The sequence below is a fragment of the Centroberyx affinis genome, unplaced genomic scaffold (assembly GCF_046629955.1).
Source record: "Centroberyx affinis isolate AG114_WGS23_722 - 3 ecotype Tasmania unplaced genomic scaffold, CSIRO-AGI_Caff_v1 ptg001645l_1, whole genome shotgun sequence".
NCBI lineage: Eukaryota > Metazoa > Chordata > Actinopteri > Beryciformes > Berycidae > Centroberyx > Centroberyx affinis.
The window spans coordinates 150,924-169,358 of record NW_027280078.1 but is presented as its reverse complement, the minus strand read 5'-3'; the positions used below and the strand labels follow the sequence as shown (position 1 = coordinate 169,358).

At 40.3% G+C, this 18,435-nt stretch overlaps 1 protein-coding gene across 1 annotated transcript in view; it reads right to left on the bottom strand.

Annotated features, from left to right (window-relative positions):
• The window catches only part of atg7 (ATG7 autophagy related 7 homolog (S. cerevisiae)), a 64,381-nt gene extending 45,946 nt beyond the window's left edge, over positions 1 to 18,435 (bottom strand). Inside the window, exons 1-12 of the mRNA XM_071528262.1 lie at positions 17,903 to 18,435; positions 16,655 to 16,866; positions 16,214 to 16,268; positions 15,329 to 15,446; positions 15,000 to 15,077; positions 14,735 to 14,851; positions 12,496 to 12,642; positions 11,954 to 12,042; positions 7,849 to 7,970; positions 6,785 to 6,875; positions 5,928 to 6,072; positions 4,504 to 4,662 (exon numbers count right to left, since the gene is read on the bottom strand). Coding sequence (XP_071384363.1) covers positions 4,504 to 4,662; positions 5,928 to 6,072; positions 6,785 to 6,875; positions 7,849 to 7,970; positions 11,954 to 12,042; positions 12,496 to 12,642; positions 14,735 to 14,851; positions 15,000 to 15,077; positions 15,329 to 15,446; positions 16,214 to 16,268; positions 16,655 to 16,826 — 1,293 coding nt within the window. The 5' untranslated portion in view covers positions 16,827 to 16,866; positions 17,903 to 18,435. The remainder of the gene's footprint in view (positions 1 to 4,503; positions 4,663 to 5,927; positions 6,073 to 6,784; positions 6,876 to 7,848; positions 7,971 to 11,953; positions 12,043 to 12,495; positions 12,643 to 14,734; positions 14,852 to 14,999; positions 15,078 to 15,328; positions 15,447 to 16,213; positions 16,269 to 16,654; positions 16,867 to 17,902) is intronic.

Below are 18,435 nucleotides of genomic sequence, written 5' to 3'. Positions count from 1 at the left end.
TGGCAACAAAACCGAGGCTGAGGCCAAATGCCTCAAACATCTGCCACTGATATCGGTGCTCAACCCGGTCAAAGTCCTTCTCCTGGTCGATAGATATAAACCCAGTATTTATGCCCAATAACCTACAGACATCAATGATATTAAAAATGATATTAAAATGCCAATAAGTAATTTGGGGCTGCACATTATTTAGAAAGGCATCAGTTAACAGAAGACAGTGATCCGAAAACACCACAGGTGCACTAGCACAAGCCCTAATGATCTGTGGGTGATGCTCAAACACATACAGTACATTCTATCCAACCTTGCCTGAGAGGTGGAGCCATCTCTTACATGTGACCACGTGGATTGCCTGGTGCAACCATGTAAACTGTGCCAGACATCACAAAGTTCATAGGTTTCAATTAACCTTGACAAAACACGACATGACACCATGTTTGGCTCTACATGATTACTGTCTAGAGAGAGAGAGAGAGAGAGAGAGAGAGAGAGAGAGAGAGAGAGAGAGAGAGAGAGAGAGAGAGAGAGAGAGAGACAGAGACAGAGACAGAGACAGAGACAGAGACAGAGACAGAGACAGAGACAGAGAGAGAGAGAGATACTAGTTACTACAAATTATGTATTTGTAGTAACTGGCTGTTTACCAAGTCTGTTCCCTGGTACCATCTTTCTAGGTGGAAATGGGGTGATTTACCTTCCAGTCAGTGCCCTTTCTTTACGATCCCACAGTTACACCCCCCCCCCCCCCTCCTCCCACAGTGCTGGTCTGCTATCAGGAGGGAGATCACAGACAGGATGCAAAGGGAATTTCAAAATGTGGGATGACAGGTTGCGTCCACTACACTGGAGAGGCTTATTATCGAGCCAGCAGGTTGGCAAACTAGCTCATTACAGATCAAGATCAATAGGCAGCCAGATGAATTAATGATGATCTGAGACATGCTGACCAAACTGACTGCAGCTGGAGGCAACCAAGGTTTAAAATTAGTTAGGTTTAATTACATGAATTTCAATTATGCCATGCAGACATGGCCATAACATACATGGCCATAAGTGTCTGTACTGAGTTTCAATGAAATAAGCAATGTAACTAGCGAAAGGCTTGTTGGTTAGTAGAGTAGTAAGCAGTTGTCATTAACAAACTCATTTCTGTTTTCTTAAATCAAAAAATGCGGAACAGCCTAATTCACTACAGATTTTGTTGAGTATGTTATCATCTTTTTACCCAATTAATGTCCCAAGTGCAGGATTCCTTGCATGGCATGCACTGTCTTCTTAAACAAACTGAACTGGCTCAATGACCGATGGCCCAGTTACACACCATACCAATGGGAATGACAAAGAAGCAAAGGTTTTGAACCAACACATGCTCAAGCAAAGGCATGCTGAAAATCCTCAGTGTGCACACTGAATAGTCAAAGTCTGAATAGATCAGCTCCAGCGAGCGGATCTCAATCTATGTAAGACCCGCATAACAACATAACAGTCTGAATCGGGCCCTGTAGCTAGATTATTCTTCATAACACCAAATGTCATAACATTTGAATCGGCCCTTTTCACAGAGCCCGCTTCTGGACTGTCCATCGCTATGGTCACATCCGGTTCTTCCACCAGGCGCAGAACCTTTCAAAGACCTGGAAATGACAAATTCATTTTCCATACATTTCTAGACCTTCCAGATCTGACTGGGTGCATTATGAGAATCGTTATTGCCATAGGCAGAGGCTGAAAAAGCTGCAATACTTGGGCCAAATATGTCTTCTTGGCCTACTTCCTCCTGAATATCTGACAGTCTAGTCTAGACAAATCAGTGAGGAGAGAGCAGATGCAGTCACCAAACAGTCACTCGGTGGAATGTGTAATCACATCATCATCACTGCTGGTCTGACCACAAGCTGGAGCTCTCGTGTAGAAGTCAAGAGTGGAGCATGAAAAAGGGTCCCTGAATCAGTACTTCCACTAAAAATCTTCTCAAAAATATGGTAGGGTTAAGCAGTGGGTAAAGCAGGGCCTCTAATGGTTCAATGACTCACATTTTTCTGATTGTTCACTGTAAAAATGGCATAACTGAGGAAAAACTCCAGGGATGGCAGATTGAATAGTGAAGCAAAGGGAAATGTCAACAGTCATTTCCTAGAGTATGGCAGAAAAGGACAGACAGGAGGTGTGAGATCCTAACAAGAACATATGCAACTGCGACTGAATCAGTTGATCTTTTGCCTGTATTCTTCATATTTGAAGAGGGGGAGCTGTTAATCTGCAAGTCTTTAATTTACATTTCACTTTGAAGTGAGTGTTGCTCAGCATTCAGGGGCTGATTTCAGGCGGTAGAAATGCTAATCTTCTTCCGATTTCCACAATAGATATGCACAACCTGCAGCTAAGACAGCAAAAATAATTGTGACCATGGAAAAATCCTTTCCTGAAAAGCTACAGTAAATAGAATTTCATGATAACCTAAAAATGCCACTGTTTATATCTTCAGCCAGCTCTGACCAGACTGTTGACAAAATTTAAGTGAGAAAAAAGTTGGTGCCAACATTGCAAGCTATGAATGTCACTTGACGGTCTTTGTCAACAGACACCATATGAAACCTAGTTCTGACATTTTCAACATCATGACCTTGTGTGAATCAGGGAACCTTTTTGTTCAACTAATGCATTACTGGGGTGCCTTTCAGGTGGCTCGTCGTGTCCACACTTCTTTCTTTCATTCAGGCTAGCACCCGATGCTCTGTGTCCTTAGACAGACAAGTAGTAGAGAGTCGTAGAAAGGCAAGCAGACACAAAGGGACAAACAAACACGCAGGCAGGTATGGATGCAGCAGGTATAGGGGGACAGATGCACGGACGGGCGTCTAAACAGACACCACACAGTGTGACAAAACAGGGCAATCAAGGGCTCTGCTGCAGTTTGCTCTCTATTATTTCCCAGAAGAATGAGAGAGAGAGAGAGAGAGAGAGAGAGAGAGAGAGAGAGAGAGAGAGAGAGAGAGAGAGAGAGAGAGAGAGAGACTTTGATATTAAAATGTGCACAGATTTAACCAGTAGGTCTGGCAAAATTTCCAATGACATTTTTATCTTTATATTGTTTTGTCGCTGGATGGTTGTTTATTTCCTTGTATTAATGACATAAATAACGTATTGGTGTGTGTGAAAGCAAGAGCTCAGGTCTTTTCTTCTGTGATGCTATAGTCCTGTCCCACAATGTCTTGCCCAGATTAGGAGTCACCTATTATCAAGGCCTGATTGCAAGCCTAGTGAGGTCTGTACTTCAGATTGATGCTTGAAACTCACTGAGCTCAGGGCAAATTACATCAGAGCTTCCCAGTCAGACAGTGAGTCAACCTTTGTGATATAACAGACTTGAGGAGACAGGCTTGCTGGGGACAGGAAAGTTCTGTGCTGCCTGCTCTTAGTCAGTTCTAGTCAGTTTTGTCAGAACTCACAAGTTGCCTCGAAGCCCAGAGGGTGCAAACATTCTATTACGCAGGCAGCGCTCTACTTTCCTGCCACAGTATTCTCAATATGCCTACGAAAGCTACAAGCTGTGGTAAGTTCGTAGGACTTCGAGGTGATGCATCGGCAGATTCAGGAGAAACAAAATAAACCGCTGCAAAGAATGTCACCTCTAATCTCTGTGCTTTCCCTTGGTATCATAGAGTAGACCAACGCGATTTAGCATTTTGACGCAGCTACAGGAAATCATAACACCTAATCGCATACAAAAAGGAGATAAGATAGAAAAAAGGTTACTGAGTTAAACTTCTCTTGACTACTATAAATCCCAGGATTGCGTGATATTGAGGGCAAAAAGTATATGAGTCCTTCTACTGTGAACTGCCTGCAACATCTCCTAGAACTTCACACACACACACACACACACACACACACACACACACACACACACACACACACACACAATGACTCACACATAAATATGAATTTCAAAGTATGTGTTTACTGAAAAAATGTGCAAGCGGCTTGGATGAGCGGATGAGCATTTTTTCACACCGAAACACGGCCCTCCTGTGACTGTTTGGCTGTTCATTTGCTTAGTAATCTACTGAAATATTTCCCCCAGAGATCACACTCTTTAATTAACAAAATAATGAGACCACCAGCATTAATATGCAAGAAAAAGGACTCTTCATTTTCTGCATGGTTTGGCCATCACATCTCAGACACAACCAATCAAACAGGAATATGATTATAAGCCTACAATAAACAAAACTCAGATAATGAAATTATAATATCTATACCAATACAATTTCACAGCTGTTGCCCAAAGTTAAAAGAATAATGCAAATAAATCTTTACACAGCCATAATCTTTGTTCCATCAACTTCTAGAATGACGAATTAACTGCGTCATGATGATTTTAGGAAGCCAAAACCAGGGGAGAGATTCCTAGATAGCAAGCAGGGATTTTATCCATTTCGACCAATCACATTCATACAATCACTGAAGCTTGAGCTTCATTATTTGATTTTTACTACTCACCACTCCAGGAAAGATTTTGATGAGTCGGTCAACAGCTGCCATAGCTTTGGACTTGCCTCCTCCAAGACAGTCCTCAAACTCATAGAGTGGCTGCCGTACTGGATTGGAGTAGGAGATCTTTGCATTGTCTACAAATGTGATGTGTCTCACTCCCCATCCCTGGAGAACAGAGAGCAGACGCTGAGAACAGAGGGCAAAGGCAAGGTGTCCTAAAGCAGAATTCCTATATTTTATTCTCGCTATTTTGGACTCGGCTCAACCACTACTTGTGAAAAAAACCTTGTATTTGAAGTCAGAATTGACAATGAATGGCAGGCTGTTTGTGTGACAGACAGTATTTCAAAACTAAAATTCAATGGTATTCCACTATTATTAGTGGGCTTGCTGCAAGCAAGCACAGTTGTTTTGTTTTGTCTAGTTGTTTTTCGTTAAAGGTTTTCTGTTTCATCCAACCATAAACAAAAACCCTGGCCCCACCTCGACAGTAGATGACTGGTAAAAAAACAAAAGCAAGCATACATACAAGCACGAACCTGAACACAAAGCATAAATATTGGGTGTTGGGGGCACAGATTGGAACAATAAACAGAAAGACTGACAGTGAGTTGTGGCCTAAACTATGATTATGACATGGATGAAATTCCTTAAATTCATGGGAAAAAATATTCTATTATAAACAAAAAAATATTCATACCACAAAAGGACAAAATCCTCTGTCAAGTAAACAATTCAAAGTCATCAAAATTCATAGCTGCTGACAAGGTTGTTTGGGAACATTACATTTTGAAACACAAGAGCAGACAAAGAGATTCTTGTGGGGTTTCTAGCTATTTTAGCAAATCAATCCACTATGCTATGACATAGTGTGCAATTTCCACGACCGATATTAGATCTTTTTGAATAGTTAATGTGAATGTCCATGGTCTTGCTTTGGCTACCAACAACTATCACTCAGGACTCATGTAATCAGGAAATGTTTTTGATTCTTCAAAGGTAACTAGATCTACCTGCAGCCAAGCTTGACATTAAACATTTGACCAATTGGAAAAAGAGTATGAACAAAATTCCATGACATTACTAAAACCTTTTTGGTCATGTAAGATTTTACATAACTTTTCAAACCTGGAAGACACAATTTCAAATTCCCTGTCTTTTTCAGATTTTCCCTGAACCACTAAACCCTGTTTTTGTCACATTATGCTTGAACTGGTATATATCTTGATTATCATCCAATAATTAATCAACATTTAATTAACATCATATACAGCACTGGAGCTGGAGAGCAACAGAACAAACTGACAGTTTTATTGTTGTTTTTCTCCTTATCCCTTATTTTGTAAAGCAGGCATCAACTTAACACAACAATTGAAACTGGGAAGTAATTATGTCCCCATCACTCCATCCATCTATCCTTCCACCCCTACCATGAGAGTCCTGGCAACGTTGCAGCCCAAGGTCCCGGCGCCCAGTAGCAGACACTTTGTGTTGACCACCTTGTCCAGGTCCAAGGAGGGAACCAGCCTCCACCTCATTAGCTTCAGGTTCAGGTCCACTGATGACTCTGCAAGCCTGGAGACAAACAATGGGAATCACATGAAAACACCTGTGAATGCACACATCAAAAATCAGCTAGACTGGGGAGTTTGTTAAGGCTGGTTCATGCTTCATGTGGAAATGCACAGGACACAGTGCACGCGGTCAAAATGATGTAATTGCAGCCAAAATATCTGGACCCACTGGAGTCGTGCACAAAGTCGTGCACCAGCTGAAATCTGAAACAACGTGGATGACGCTGCAGCGCCTCTGTCCCGGATTGCCTGAAAAAAAAAAAGAGTAACCGGAACTACCAGTCGATTCCGGCAGGGTTTTTCTTCCTCATTGGGAGACGTAGACAGCTGCTGCTGGACAGCTTTTCCTACAGAACCACTAAAGTGCTGCAGTTAGAGTCACTGAAGCTCAGGGGAACTGATGACTCTGCACAGCCACATTTAGGCAATATGGATATATGAAAACATGAAAACATATGAAAGCAGCATAAGCGATTATAGTACCAGTATTTACAACGAAGTTTGTATCCAATGTGTAGATTTCATGGAAAATTTGTAAGAACCTGGTCCAAGCTGATTGACTCGAGTATAGGAACTGTAGGTACCATACTTTTTGCAATATATAGCGTTAAGCTGACACAGTTTATCTTCATTATATTCTGAGAGCTGACTCAAATGCCCCCAAGGTTATGTTTAAATTTGAAAACATTTTTAGTTTAGCTGCGGGGGATTACCTTTTTGGGTCCATGCATTCGCTGAGGTTGACCATCCTGGGTCCCATGGCCCCCTTAGGGTTTTTCTCCCAACCCACACTCTTGGGACACACTGGGAAAAAGCACGTTAACAATATAAAAGGAGCATAAAACTTCCCTATTGCCAAGTTGGATATAGATAGGCAGAGATAATACATCACCGCTCTTGTATTATAGGCACGATACAAAATTGTCCTGTACTGACCTTGTGACAAACATGTCTTGACAGATTGTTTTAAGAAAAAATAAAAGAATAAAACAGTTTTATATACAACAAATGCCACCATCTATTGACCACTTCCTCATCCTATAGGTCAGGTCGACAATCAGGGAATCTACCTTCCCCTCTCCTTTCATCATCAAGGCTGTTTCATCTTTCTGAACAGTCACACTTTTAGACTGTGACAGAGATTAACCGAGTTTAGTTGGAGAGCTGGGCTTAGCTAATCTCATTTAAAACAATAACAAAAAAAAGGTCATTGCAAAACTAAACAAAACAGAATAGCTGAATAGATATATGCTGAATGAACAGCTCCTCTGTAAATTAATTAAAATCAAGACGTGCTAAAGAGGGAGAACGAGGTAAAGAAAGACACCTCGTCTGAAATCAACAAAAACCTTCACAGATCACAGAGCCTCCAGTGGGAGGTCTTTCACGGCCTCTCCCCGCCTCTCTGTGCCCCCCCTTTCCCATCTGCTATTACCATTTAAATTGCTTTCATGCTTTATTCTAGCAGATAAAGGAATAAAGGAGAAGCTTTGTGAGCTAAGCGTGGATTGAAAGGAAGCAAACTGGCTCAATGGAAGGTGAGCCAGAACCGAGAGCTCACATCCACCAATTATCGTGCACACGCATCAATTAAAATATAGACATAATATAGTCACACGTGCACACACACACATACACAAACAAGGATAAATGCATGCATGCATACATTCATTTATCTATTTTTTTTTCAATGCATGCATGCACACACACATGCTATAACATGCACAGATACAACCACAAACACACACACACACACACATAAAGGAATGCAGATTACCAGAGTTGAGGGGAAGTTCAGGTAGCTTGACCTGGAAGATGACGCTGTGCTGAACAGAGCGGCTTCCCTGGAGCGTTCTGTCCCTGAAACACAGCACCTCCACTGTGTCCAACTTAGAACCCCTGAGACACACACACACACACGCACGCACGCACGCGATTTAAAGAGATGCAAAAGCTACTCTTAAAAACAATGTGCATGTAAAGCACAAACACACCATGCACAGGTCACAGATTACACCACACAATACATATTGTGTACACACTATGAAAATTTCATAACACAGCATATAGAACCCAACATGGAATTCTCTCTCTCTCTCTCTCTCTCTCTCTCTCTCTCTCTCTCTCTCTCTCTCTCTCTCTCTCTCTCTCTCTCTCTCTCTCTCTCTCTCTCTCTCTCTCTCTCTCTCTCTTCTCTCTCTCTCTCTCTCTCTCTCTCTCTCTCTCTCTCTCTCTCTCTCTCTCTCTCTCTCACATCAATATGAGAAACAACACAGATAACAGTAATGTAATACACACACATTCACATAGCAACACATTTCCCCTTATATGGTACTAGATGACCAAGGTCAGCTTACACAATCAAGCTCCAGTAAAACAACTGAATAAGCGAGACATCATGACTGCATTGTAATCCTAACCTCACCCATCTAAGCCAGTATCAACAGTTTATATTTAAAACTGAGTGGAAGTGTAGTCATGCACAAGATTGATGAGGTTTGCATTGGATAAAAAAATGCCTGTGACCACAGTGCATGTGGGCTAAAAGCTTTCAAGGTATTTGCTACTGATAAGCCAAGATACTGATATTTTGTGCAGGACTCTATCGCTACATAGATTAGTCTCAATGGGACCTCCCTGTTTGAATAAAAAATAAATAACACATGAAATAAAAATTCCCTAGAGAGCTTCCCTAGAGAGAAGCTCTCTAGGGTTAGCAAGAAAATGCAGCACAAAATGCAGTAATATTTATTATGTCATTCTCGCATGATGATGTTATTCTCAGATAACAATCATTGGTGTAATTCTCTCTCAGAGGGATTTAATTCTGGGAATTTATGTGTTGTTTGAATGCAACGAAAAGGATTTAAATAGACAGGTACTTGGACAGGTACAGAACAACAAGCATATTTTCAATAAAATTTTAGAGAAAAACATTTGACTGTAACTGTATTTTTTTTATATTAAATATGTTTCTGATGTTACATACTTGTCCATAACATGTACTAATCTGGAGTTTTATTTTGCCTCATTTGAATTTCTACATTGTTCCTCTTCTTTGTTCAGTTTTACACTGCCATCCATAGAGCAGTTTTTTTAATACTCCCTATAAAATTAGATAGCTGTTGTGAAATATGAAAGCCTACTCTACATATGTTGGTTTGTCCGGCCAATTACTTATCTTTCCATCCATTAGCTGGCACCCCAGAGAGAAAAAAAAAGCCAAAAATGCTTTCAAATTAAAAAGAGGGCACTGTGGATGTGGCCAATGCTAAACATACAGTATAATGATTGAATTATGGATCTTGGCAAGATACATTTTCTCATTCTGCTTCATTCTATGTAAATAACATCATGAAAAAACCCTGCATTTTGAAACCTTAACCAAGACCAACTACAATGACTTTTGCCTGGTACACTAGTCCATCTCTACTCCAAGAGAACCACCACCCTTGAAAGATTTGGATGAATGCACTTCTACAGTAGCTTTAATAATAGATTTATTGGAAGTGTATTCCAGAGAAACATCCCCTATCCTGCATTGCAGTGAGATGAAGCACTTGCTGAGATGACACAATATTGGGTGTGAACTCTAGCAGTACAACTCTATTTACAAGCTAGTATCAGTTGTATATGTAAGAGGTTCCTGCTAAGTTTGTGATAAATGTTTAAGGCAATGTAGACAGCCAGTTCTGTCACCTGTGATCAACAGTATCTTTTCATTATACTTTCCTAATGTTGCACTGTGTGATCCAAATTGTTTGTGTCTCATTCGCCTACCCCCAAGTCCTACCCCTGCTGAGGGCAATTTTACCCATCTTCATTTCCTCAAAAACTTCCCCCATGTACCATCAACCTTCATTTCTTGTATGACGAAGTTTTACTGGAATGTAACCATAAAAATGCAAGGGTGTGTGGGATAATGTGAATACGCTGTACGGTAAAAGGGATAAACTCTTCACTATGTGGGAGGATGACTAAATGGCAATGTTAACAGCTCACACTGGGTTATGATGCCTGAGTGAGACCTATAGGGCAAAAAACGAGGTGTGTGTGCACATGCACATCTATGAAAATGTCACTTGTTTTCACTCTGTGTAAATATTTGAATATGCTCAGACTAGGATTCTTGGGACTAAATGCTTGGTAATAAATCTGAAGCTTGCACCGATTCCCTACTGGTGTGTGGAAGGAAGCCTCTTTCCTTTGTAAATATTTCAGTAAAATGTATTTCTCCTGTAAACTGGTTGTCTTTTCTCTCTATTATGTCTTTTTTTGCTTTTGTTTTATAGTACAACCAGGTACCATAGCCACATCCAAGGTTTATGTCCAAAGGGCCAATAGTCTCAATTCAGTCTATGGTAATTCGGGGTGCAGGGTGTCATATAACGAAGGAAACATTTGACCAGAATATACTGGTGTGTATCTGTATATCACTAGACTGTGCAATGTACTTCAAGCCATGTAGATAGGTTTGACTAATGGTGTTGATTACAACCCTAAGGAGCAATTGACAAAACACCCACACATGATAAAACTGATAATATTCCTGTGACCACATGATTATGCAAGAGAGAACATGATCATGCAAGAGAGAAGTACTGGGAAAAAAGGGGATTTTGATCTAATCCTATTTCTAACTCAGTGAGCTTTACATGAAAACAATACAAGCAAAACACGTGGAAAAGGAGTGCAAATCCACCATAAAAGTATAACTATACAGCCTTCCTCCCAGAACACGCATGTATAAGGTATAAGGTGGTATTAAAGACGCACATTGACACACACACACACACACACACACACACACACACACACACACATACACAACTGATGATAAACACTAGTCAAAGGTCTTAGAAAAGAAAGCTTTTAGTGACCTCAGGTCCTCTGGCTGGGTATTCCAACAACAACTGAGAGTGTAATAGTTAAAAGCAGCTGAGCCGGCTTTTGATTTCATCCTTGAAACAACTAAGAGGCCAGTGCCAGAAGACCTGAGAGACCTAGTTGGCTCGTATCTTGAAATAAGTCCGACATGTATTGAGGAGCCAGGTCATTTCCAGCTTTGTAGACAAGCAGCAGAGTCTGAAAGTGAAGTCTAATATTTACTGCAAGCCAGTGCAGAGATCTAAGAACAGGGGTAATGTGTCAAGTTTTTCTTGTTCTTGCTAAAACTCTTGCTGCAGCATTAAATGATAGAAAGGTGTTCTTGTGATGCTGTTAATATGACCCTGAAAGATGAACATCCACAGTGAGTGTGTTTACATGCACACTAATAAACCGATCATAGTCCAACTAACTTACCAACCAACTTTTTTCACATCAGTGCATGAGCGTAAACATCTAAGTTTCTAAGTTTGTTAAACATCTAAACATCCAACATTTAAACAGTTTTGCAACCATAAGTAGCGCAAAGTAATGAGACACAGAAACCTGACCATATGAAATAAAAAAATAAGCTACGCGTGGCGCCATGTTCAAAATAAAAAACAACGCCAGGAAGTTTGAGTTTTACGTCACTCTCTTAAGGAGAGAAATCCAACTATGACTGAATCATGTAAACTGGGGTTTTCCCCACTATTGCATTACTAGAATGCATGTAAACGCGTCAATCGAATTATTGCCATAACCTGATTATTCCCAGTTACCGGGTTATTAGTACACCAAGGTTTCTGAACTGCTCGCTGCACTTCAGAGACAGGAAATCCAGTAAGTAGAGATTTCCTGTCTTTGTGGCCTAAAAAACATTCATAAGGAAATCCAGAATGAGGACCTACAAAATGTCCTCTGGAGAATTTCCCCATCTTTCCCCATCACTAGCACGCGCACGTAGACAAACATACACACGCATGCACGCGCATACACACATACACACAGTTTACCATCGGCTAGCTAGGAGGACCAGTAGATTTCTGAGAGGCCAGCCCGGATGTTGGGACAGAGTACACGGATCATAGACGCCCACAGTAACCTGGAGAAACCAAACAAAGTGTGTTTACATTACCAAAATGTGTCTGTGTGTGTGTCTGTGTGTGTGCATGTGTGTGTGTGTCTGTCTGTGTGTGTTAAATGTCTGTAAAAGGATATATTTACTGCCTCATAAATCCAAAGGCAGAGATGAGTCAATACAGGTACAGTAAATAGTTTACAGCGTATCAGTGCTGCACAGTATAGCTAGAATCTTTACAGTTCTGCAAAAATGTTCCAAAATTATAAATAACGTTTTATATTCTATTTATATTAGATTTTTATTTTATATTCAAATTTGCAAGTTCAGGCCAAATCTTTGCGGAGTACGTTAACTTAGCTTTTATCAGAGGTTTTGCATATATTATCAGACAGTAACTGCACCTATATGGAGGGATGAAAACAGTTTGCATCCCTTGACTGTCAAATACTGATATAATACAAACTGAAGTAGTACCTTCTTAGTATCAGTGAAGAATGTGTCCCACTCCCCTAGGAGAGCCATCTGAACGCTGTCATCTGTGTACTTCATCAGGAAGTAAGGGACTGCAGTGGTTCCACCATTGACACACAGGCCATCGTAGGCCTCCTGCAAGGCTGTGATCTGGGACAGTGAGACAGGGGTCAGGAATATTAATGCTAAATATAGCAACACTTTCTATGACGACAATATCTACAGAGCATTAAAAGGGCAATCATAATTAATTATTAGTCACATGACAATGATACAGTAACTCATGTTGCTGCATGGATCATTGTAGTAAAGTATGAGTGCTTATAATAACATGTTGTGTGTCTATAGTATAAGGTGACTCATATTGAAATACAGGTTATTCTAATTGTTTAGAGCTCTTGTCAGACAACCTCTGATAGATAGCTAGTCATAAATATTCATGGGGTGCTTGTACTTATAATTAATTTCAAGTTATCTCTATATTGTTTTATGAGTGCTGATGTAATGCAGTGGGCATTGTGTTCTTAAAAGTATGGTGATAAGGCATTATGAGTGTATTATAATCAGCTTGCTGCGGAAAACACTTGATAAATACGAGTGAAAATTTATGTATTTCCAGAATAATAAACCAATATTTCTAACTGCAAGACCTACAAATGTGGTGCAAGCCTTTAGCCTAAGCTGGCATCAGTGGGAAAGAAATATGGCAGTTGGAAACAAACAAATATGCAAGTACAAATTAGCTAAACTCCATTGCTGTAATTGTTCTGCAATTACTACAAAAACACTTCATTGAGCAGTGGGTGTTTTGTGAAAAACAATGTGATTTCTGTGTTAATTTGTAAGACAAGTGCATGACATTGATGGAAACTGGCAGGTAAACGTTGGGAGGATCTCCTTGAGGAACTGCTATTGTGCTGGTGGCTCATTCTTGATTAGAAATGTTATTGTGTTTAAAGTCAACATTGCAATGAAATGATTTCTAAAAAATTGTGAATAAGAGGAGCTTTACACAGTGTGATCACAGTCACAGTGCCGGAGGGACCGGCCAGTGTGACTCACACTGTAATTCTGGTTGTAAACTGATTGAACTTTTGATAGACTGGAATGATGCCATGCAGCTCATGAAGCTCTTATCACAAATTAATTATCAAGTTGTTACATAATACATTGTGTGTGTGTGTGTGTGTGTGTGTGTGCGTGTGTATGCGTGTGTGTGTGTGTGAGAGAGGGAGAAAAAGAGAGAGAAAGAGAGAGAAAGAGGGAAGAGGTGGAGAGAAACAGCCATCATTGTGACCTCTAGCTGGTCTCATGTTATTTATGAGTCGCTCTAACTCTCTTTTAATGAGTCTGTCTCACTCCTCAGAGCCATAAACATGAGAGGTATCAGAACAACTTAAAGCCCCTATGTGTAAAATATTTACCTCACTATATCATTCTCAAATTAATTTTGATAGTGTAATATAATGGCTGTAGAAAATTGAAACAATCACCTTGTAAACTGTTTAATTCTATGTGTTGCTCTCTATGTGTTTATTCTATTTGTCAAGGTTTACGAGCCTCAACCAAAACAGAAAGAGGACTCCACTCACTTAGACTTGATCAGTCTACTATATTGCTAGTTGCTCCAGTAGGTTAGCTGTCTTTCAGTATCATAGTAGCCTGTTAGCCAAAGTGTTTCGTTGACTGCCCAAAAATTCCACATCTGTAAGGCCAAACTGCTTTGCTAGCTCAATCTCGTTACAACTAAAACATCTGCCAGCAAAAATATTTTTTGTCACGCATAGATTAGCCACTGCAGTTACAAACACACATAGTGATACGAACACTGGGAGAGCAAGCATCTTTCAATACGAGGTTGTGACCGTTTGACTGATTGACAGACTGACTGACATGAATTTGGCTCCTGATGAACACGTTTTGTGCCATGGGAAAAATAACTTTCCTCCTTACACATGTTTATTCCAGTTCCATTATTAAATTTGTATTATGACACTTCACGTCACCTCTTCTGGATACATATTTGTCTTGTCTTTGTATGGTTTCGATGTAAAACACTACCACTAAGGGACTGAAGGGGTTGCCAAAGTCATCAAGCTCCAATTTCTGCTGGTAGCAGCTTTAAAGAAAAGCTTCCAAGATTTAGTTTAGATTTAGTAAGATACGCGTAGAGTGTTAATTTGAAAGTGTACTGTCCAAATATTTATACCAATGATGGTGTACTAATCTTTAAACAGCCTACCTGTTTAGCTGAGAAAACCTGCTCTAGTGTAGAGGGCTGCTGGAGAATCTTTATCCCCTCCGAGAAACAGAGCGCAGGGAAGCAGAACCAATAGTAGAAATGGTACTTCTTCAAATCCTGAGGAAATAAGAAGGGAAGAAAGACAGAAGACAGAGAGAGAGAGAGAGTGAGAGAGAAAGTATAGAAAGACATCAGTCACACCAAAAAGTCACAAATGTATGAAACTAATGGCAGAACACATTCACCAGATACTGTTGATACGCACTGCAAAGGTCAGCAGAATGAATCTGCAGAGGATGGACGGGTCCTTCACTGCAGCCCCAGACTGTATAGCCTCCCATATCTATAAAACAACAGGCAATGAACACATACAGGATATGTCTTCAAAATAATCATGACAATTGAATTTATAGCATCACCCAATAGTTTCATCAGCAATTATTGATGATTGATTGAACATTAAACTGTTCACTTATACCATTTAGTGACCAATTCTGATGTTATGGCTATTCTACAGACATTCCCCTCCAGAGGTCTGTGTGTGTGTGTGTGTGTGTGTGTGTCTGAGTAACGTTCAAATAAGACGTCTTTCACCTCCTTCGCCTCGTTCTCCAGCAGAGCCTTCTTATCAGTGGTCTTAAAGGCATCTAGTGTGTTGGTGTTATACAGCATTCCTACAGCCGGACAGCAGCGGGCTGGAGTCGGACCGTCCCTGACAGCAAAACATTACACATTTACATTATAGGTTTACAAAATAACAGCAAAAGCTATTTATACCAGTAGTTTATGTTTACACTGATAATATGAACATACCTAACCCCATGGCCTCACCCAACCTGACCCAGCTCATAAACTTTACAAGAAGCTGACCTATGCTTTATTCCCCCTGTTGAGACAAACCTGAAAGTACATTTCTGTTGCTTTATCTCATCGTCAGTACTCAGTAGTTTTCCATGCCCACTGTGCATCCAGTAATTTTCCACTGTTCACTCTCTATTTTGCGTCATAAGTAACATTTTTTCCTCTGTAACTGCCTGTACCTTTCACACAGGTTCCAATTAGCATTAGCTCACTCTCTTATCAGTATCTTCCCAAGGACTTGTTGATTCCACTGTATAAATGATAAATGGCCTTGCTTTTCTTTTTCTGTCTGTTCAGCCTCCTCAGACACACTAGTTCTATCTCTGTATGCTGTTCATCATTTATACACTACAAGACAGAAGTTTAGACACATGCATTTTTACTATTTTTCACATTTTAGAATAATATTATATAATAATGTAATAAAATAGTATGCCTACATTTTATAAGTTTGTAATCATTTTTAGCTCACAAACAAATCCAAGCATGTGACTATCATTTTTTGTGTTAAGTGAATGTGTGTAGCGTAAGCCAGCTGTTGTGGTGGAATTAATGACTGATATCCAACTTAGAACTGACTGACAGTAAGTTATAGGCAATATATTGTACCATACTTACGAATCAAATGCACTGAACTCCAAAGTCAGGCGAGTGGGCAAACCGACTGGGTCACCTTTTAAGATAGAAATACGAATAAATAGGTTAAAAGAACTATGTTTCACCCTTGTTGTTTGAACCTCTTGATCTAAATGGGCAAGAAAATCCTTCTGCTCTGTCTGTGTGTGTGTATGTGTTTGTGTGTGTGTGTCATTTCAAATTGATGTTGATGATTGTTGCAAGTGTGGAAAAGCAGAAGCGCACTTTAGCAGTTAAGCAATAATGGTTTAGAGGTTGAATTTCTCAATCCACCATGTTGTGGCCATGCAGTGAAAAGTTAGCCTCCCATCCAGACTGTATAGAAAACACTAGCAGCTTATCCTGCTCACCATTATGATAAGACATTTGTAACTTAACTTCACAGTCATCATAACAGCCAATCTACCTGACTGCCCTGCTCACCATTATAGTAGTATCCTTTGATGCCTTTGGGGCTCTCGTCCAGCCTGTAGTCGTTGAGTTTCTTCTGAGTAAGCTGGTGCCAGAAGCCTGCCTCCAGAGCGCTGCTGAAGGGAGCAAACTGCAGCTTGGGGTCTGCAGCAGAGGACCCTGCTTCACCGGAACCAGACGCCATCAGGAATTAGCTGATAGACTGTGCAGTCAAATTATACAAGCTGTGAAAGAAAACAGTTCTAGGTTACAATACACACTGCCACTTGTAGGCTATGTAATCTGTGAGGGGGAAAAAAGAACGGAGATAATTTAGACACACACACAATCACTGGGTTCCATTCATATTCATATATTATGTACTAACAGTCCTAACACAAACACACACTAAAATAATGTGTGAGCTACAGAGCTGATGACCACTGAGGGTACTGTCTCTAATACATTATCCAGAGCACACAGTGAAGGGATTCAATCAATCAATTAAATCAGTGGGCTAACAGAATCAGTCTATAATCCAATCAGCCAATCAGCAAGGCATTACAGAAATAATAGGCCACACAACCAGCACACTTGTTATGACAAAGTGTGCATTTTGGCAGCCTACATCTTCAACCATGTGCAACAATCAGTGGCAAAACAAACGAACAAAAAAAAATGAAATCATTCACAAAACGTTTCATCACGTGAGAGAGCCTGACCCTGGCTGTAAGCATCATTAAGGTTGCTAAAGCATCTAATCTGTTGATTAGCTACTGATCAGCTGTGTTCACTAAGGGTGTCAATTTATACAATTTAAAATCTTTTTATTCCCAATTGCAATGATATATAAGACCAATTTCGCCACTGATATGAACTGGAAAATGAAAAAAAGAAAAATAACTGCCGTCCTATCAGTGCTGCTTGATTTGGCTGATTTCTCATTAGCAAGAATACTGCACTAAGATACCTCACATTTTAACGACCTCTAAATCTGAAATGAAGACTTAACGGCTCTATTCAACGACTTTGAGGAATGTAAGACATTTTATGACTTTTTAAGGACCCGCAGACAAACTGTCAATGGCTATGCATGCAGGAGCACAGACAACAGTGACAGCAAGCAGTTTTGACAGCCACTGCTGTAACGTTATTTTCACACGACAAACAACTTCAAGGCAGCAAATCACAAGTTGACGCCATAACATTGTATCTCAAACCAACTAAGAAAGCGGGTGTGTAATAACAATCTAGCTACAGTTTCACATATTTTACACTTACCAGAAAGTCTTACTTCCTGGTCAAGAAGATCATGTGATCGCGCGGAGTGTCAATAAAGCAATGCAGTGTGGGTAGCCTGGGTGACAGTTTCTCCGATGCTAACGTTATTAGCTTAGCGGCTATCTAGCGTCCCTGTGCTTCAAGGAGCAAGCATCATCGAGTAAAATATGAAGAACCAAAACAAAAACAGGAACACGCAAACGATGAAGCAGGAGAAGACTGACAAAAACCTGTACGCTCCGTTCCTTTTCATTTCGGAGTGTACAGGACGATGCTAGGACGGTGTAAGCTGCATCAAGAAGTACATTTAGTATTAGCGAGCTGCAGTTAAGCACAGCAATACTTCCAAGTAGCAGGAATCATGGACTCCTCATGTGAAACGACTCTGTCAAAAATGGCCATACATTGATTTTCCATTCAAATTATTAGCCTTTCTGCAGTCAACTAGCTGTATGCAGAAGCTGGACATCTTCGACAACTCAGCTGGGACGTTTGGAGTTCAGTCACATTCCAGCAGCTAAATTCATTGGCTG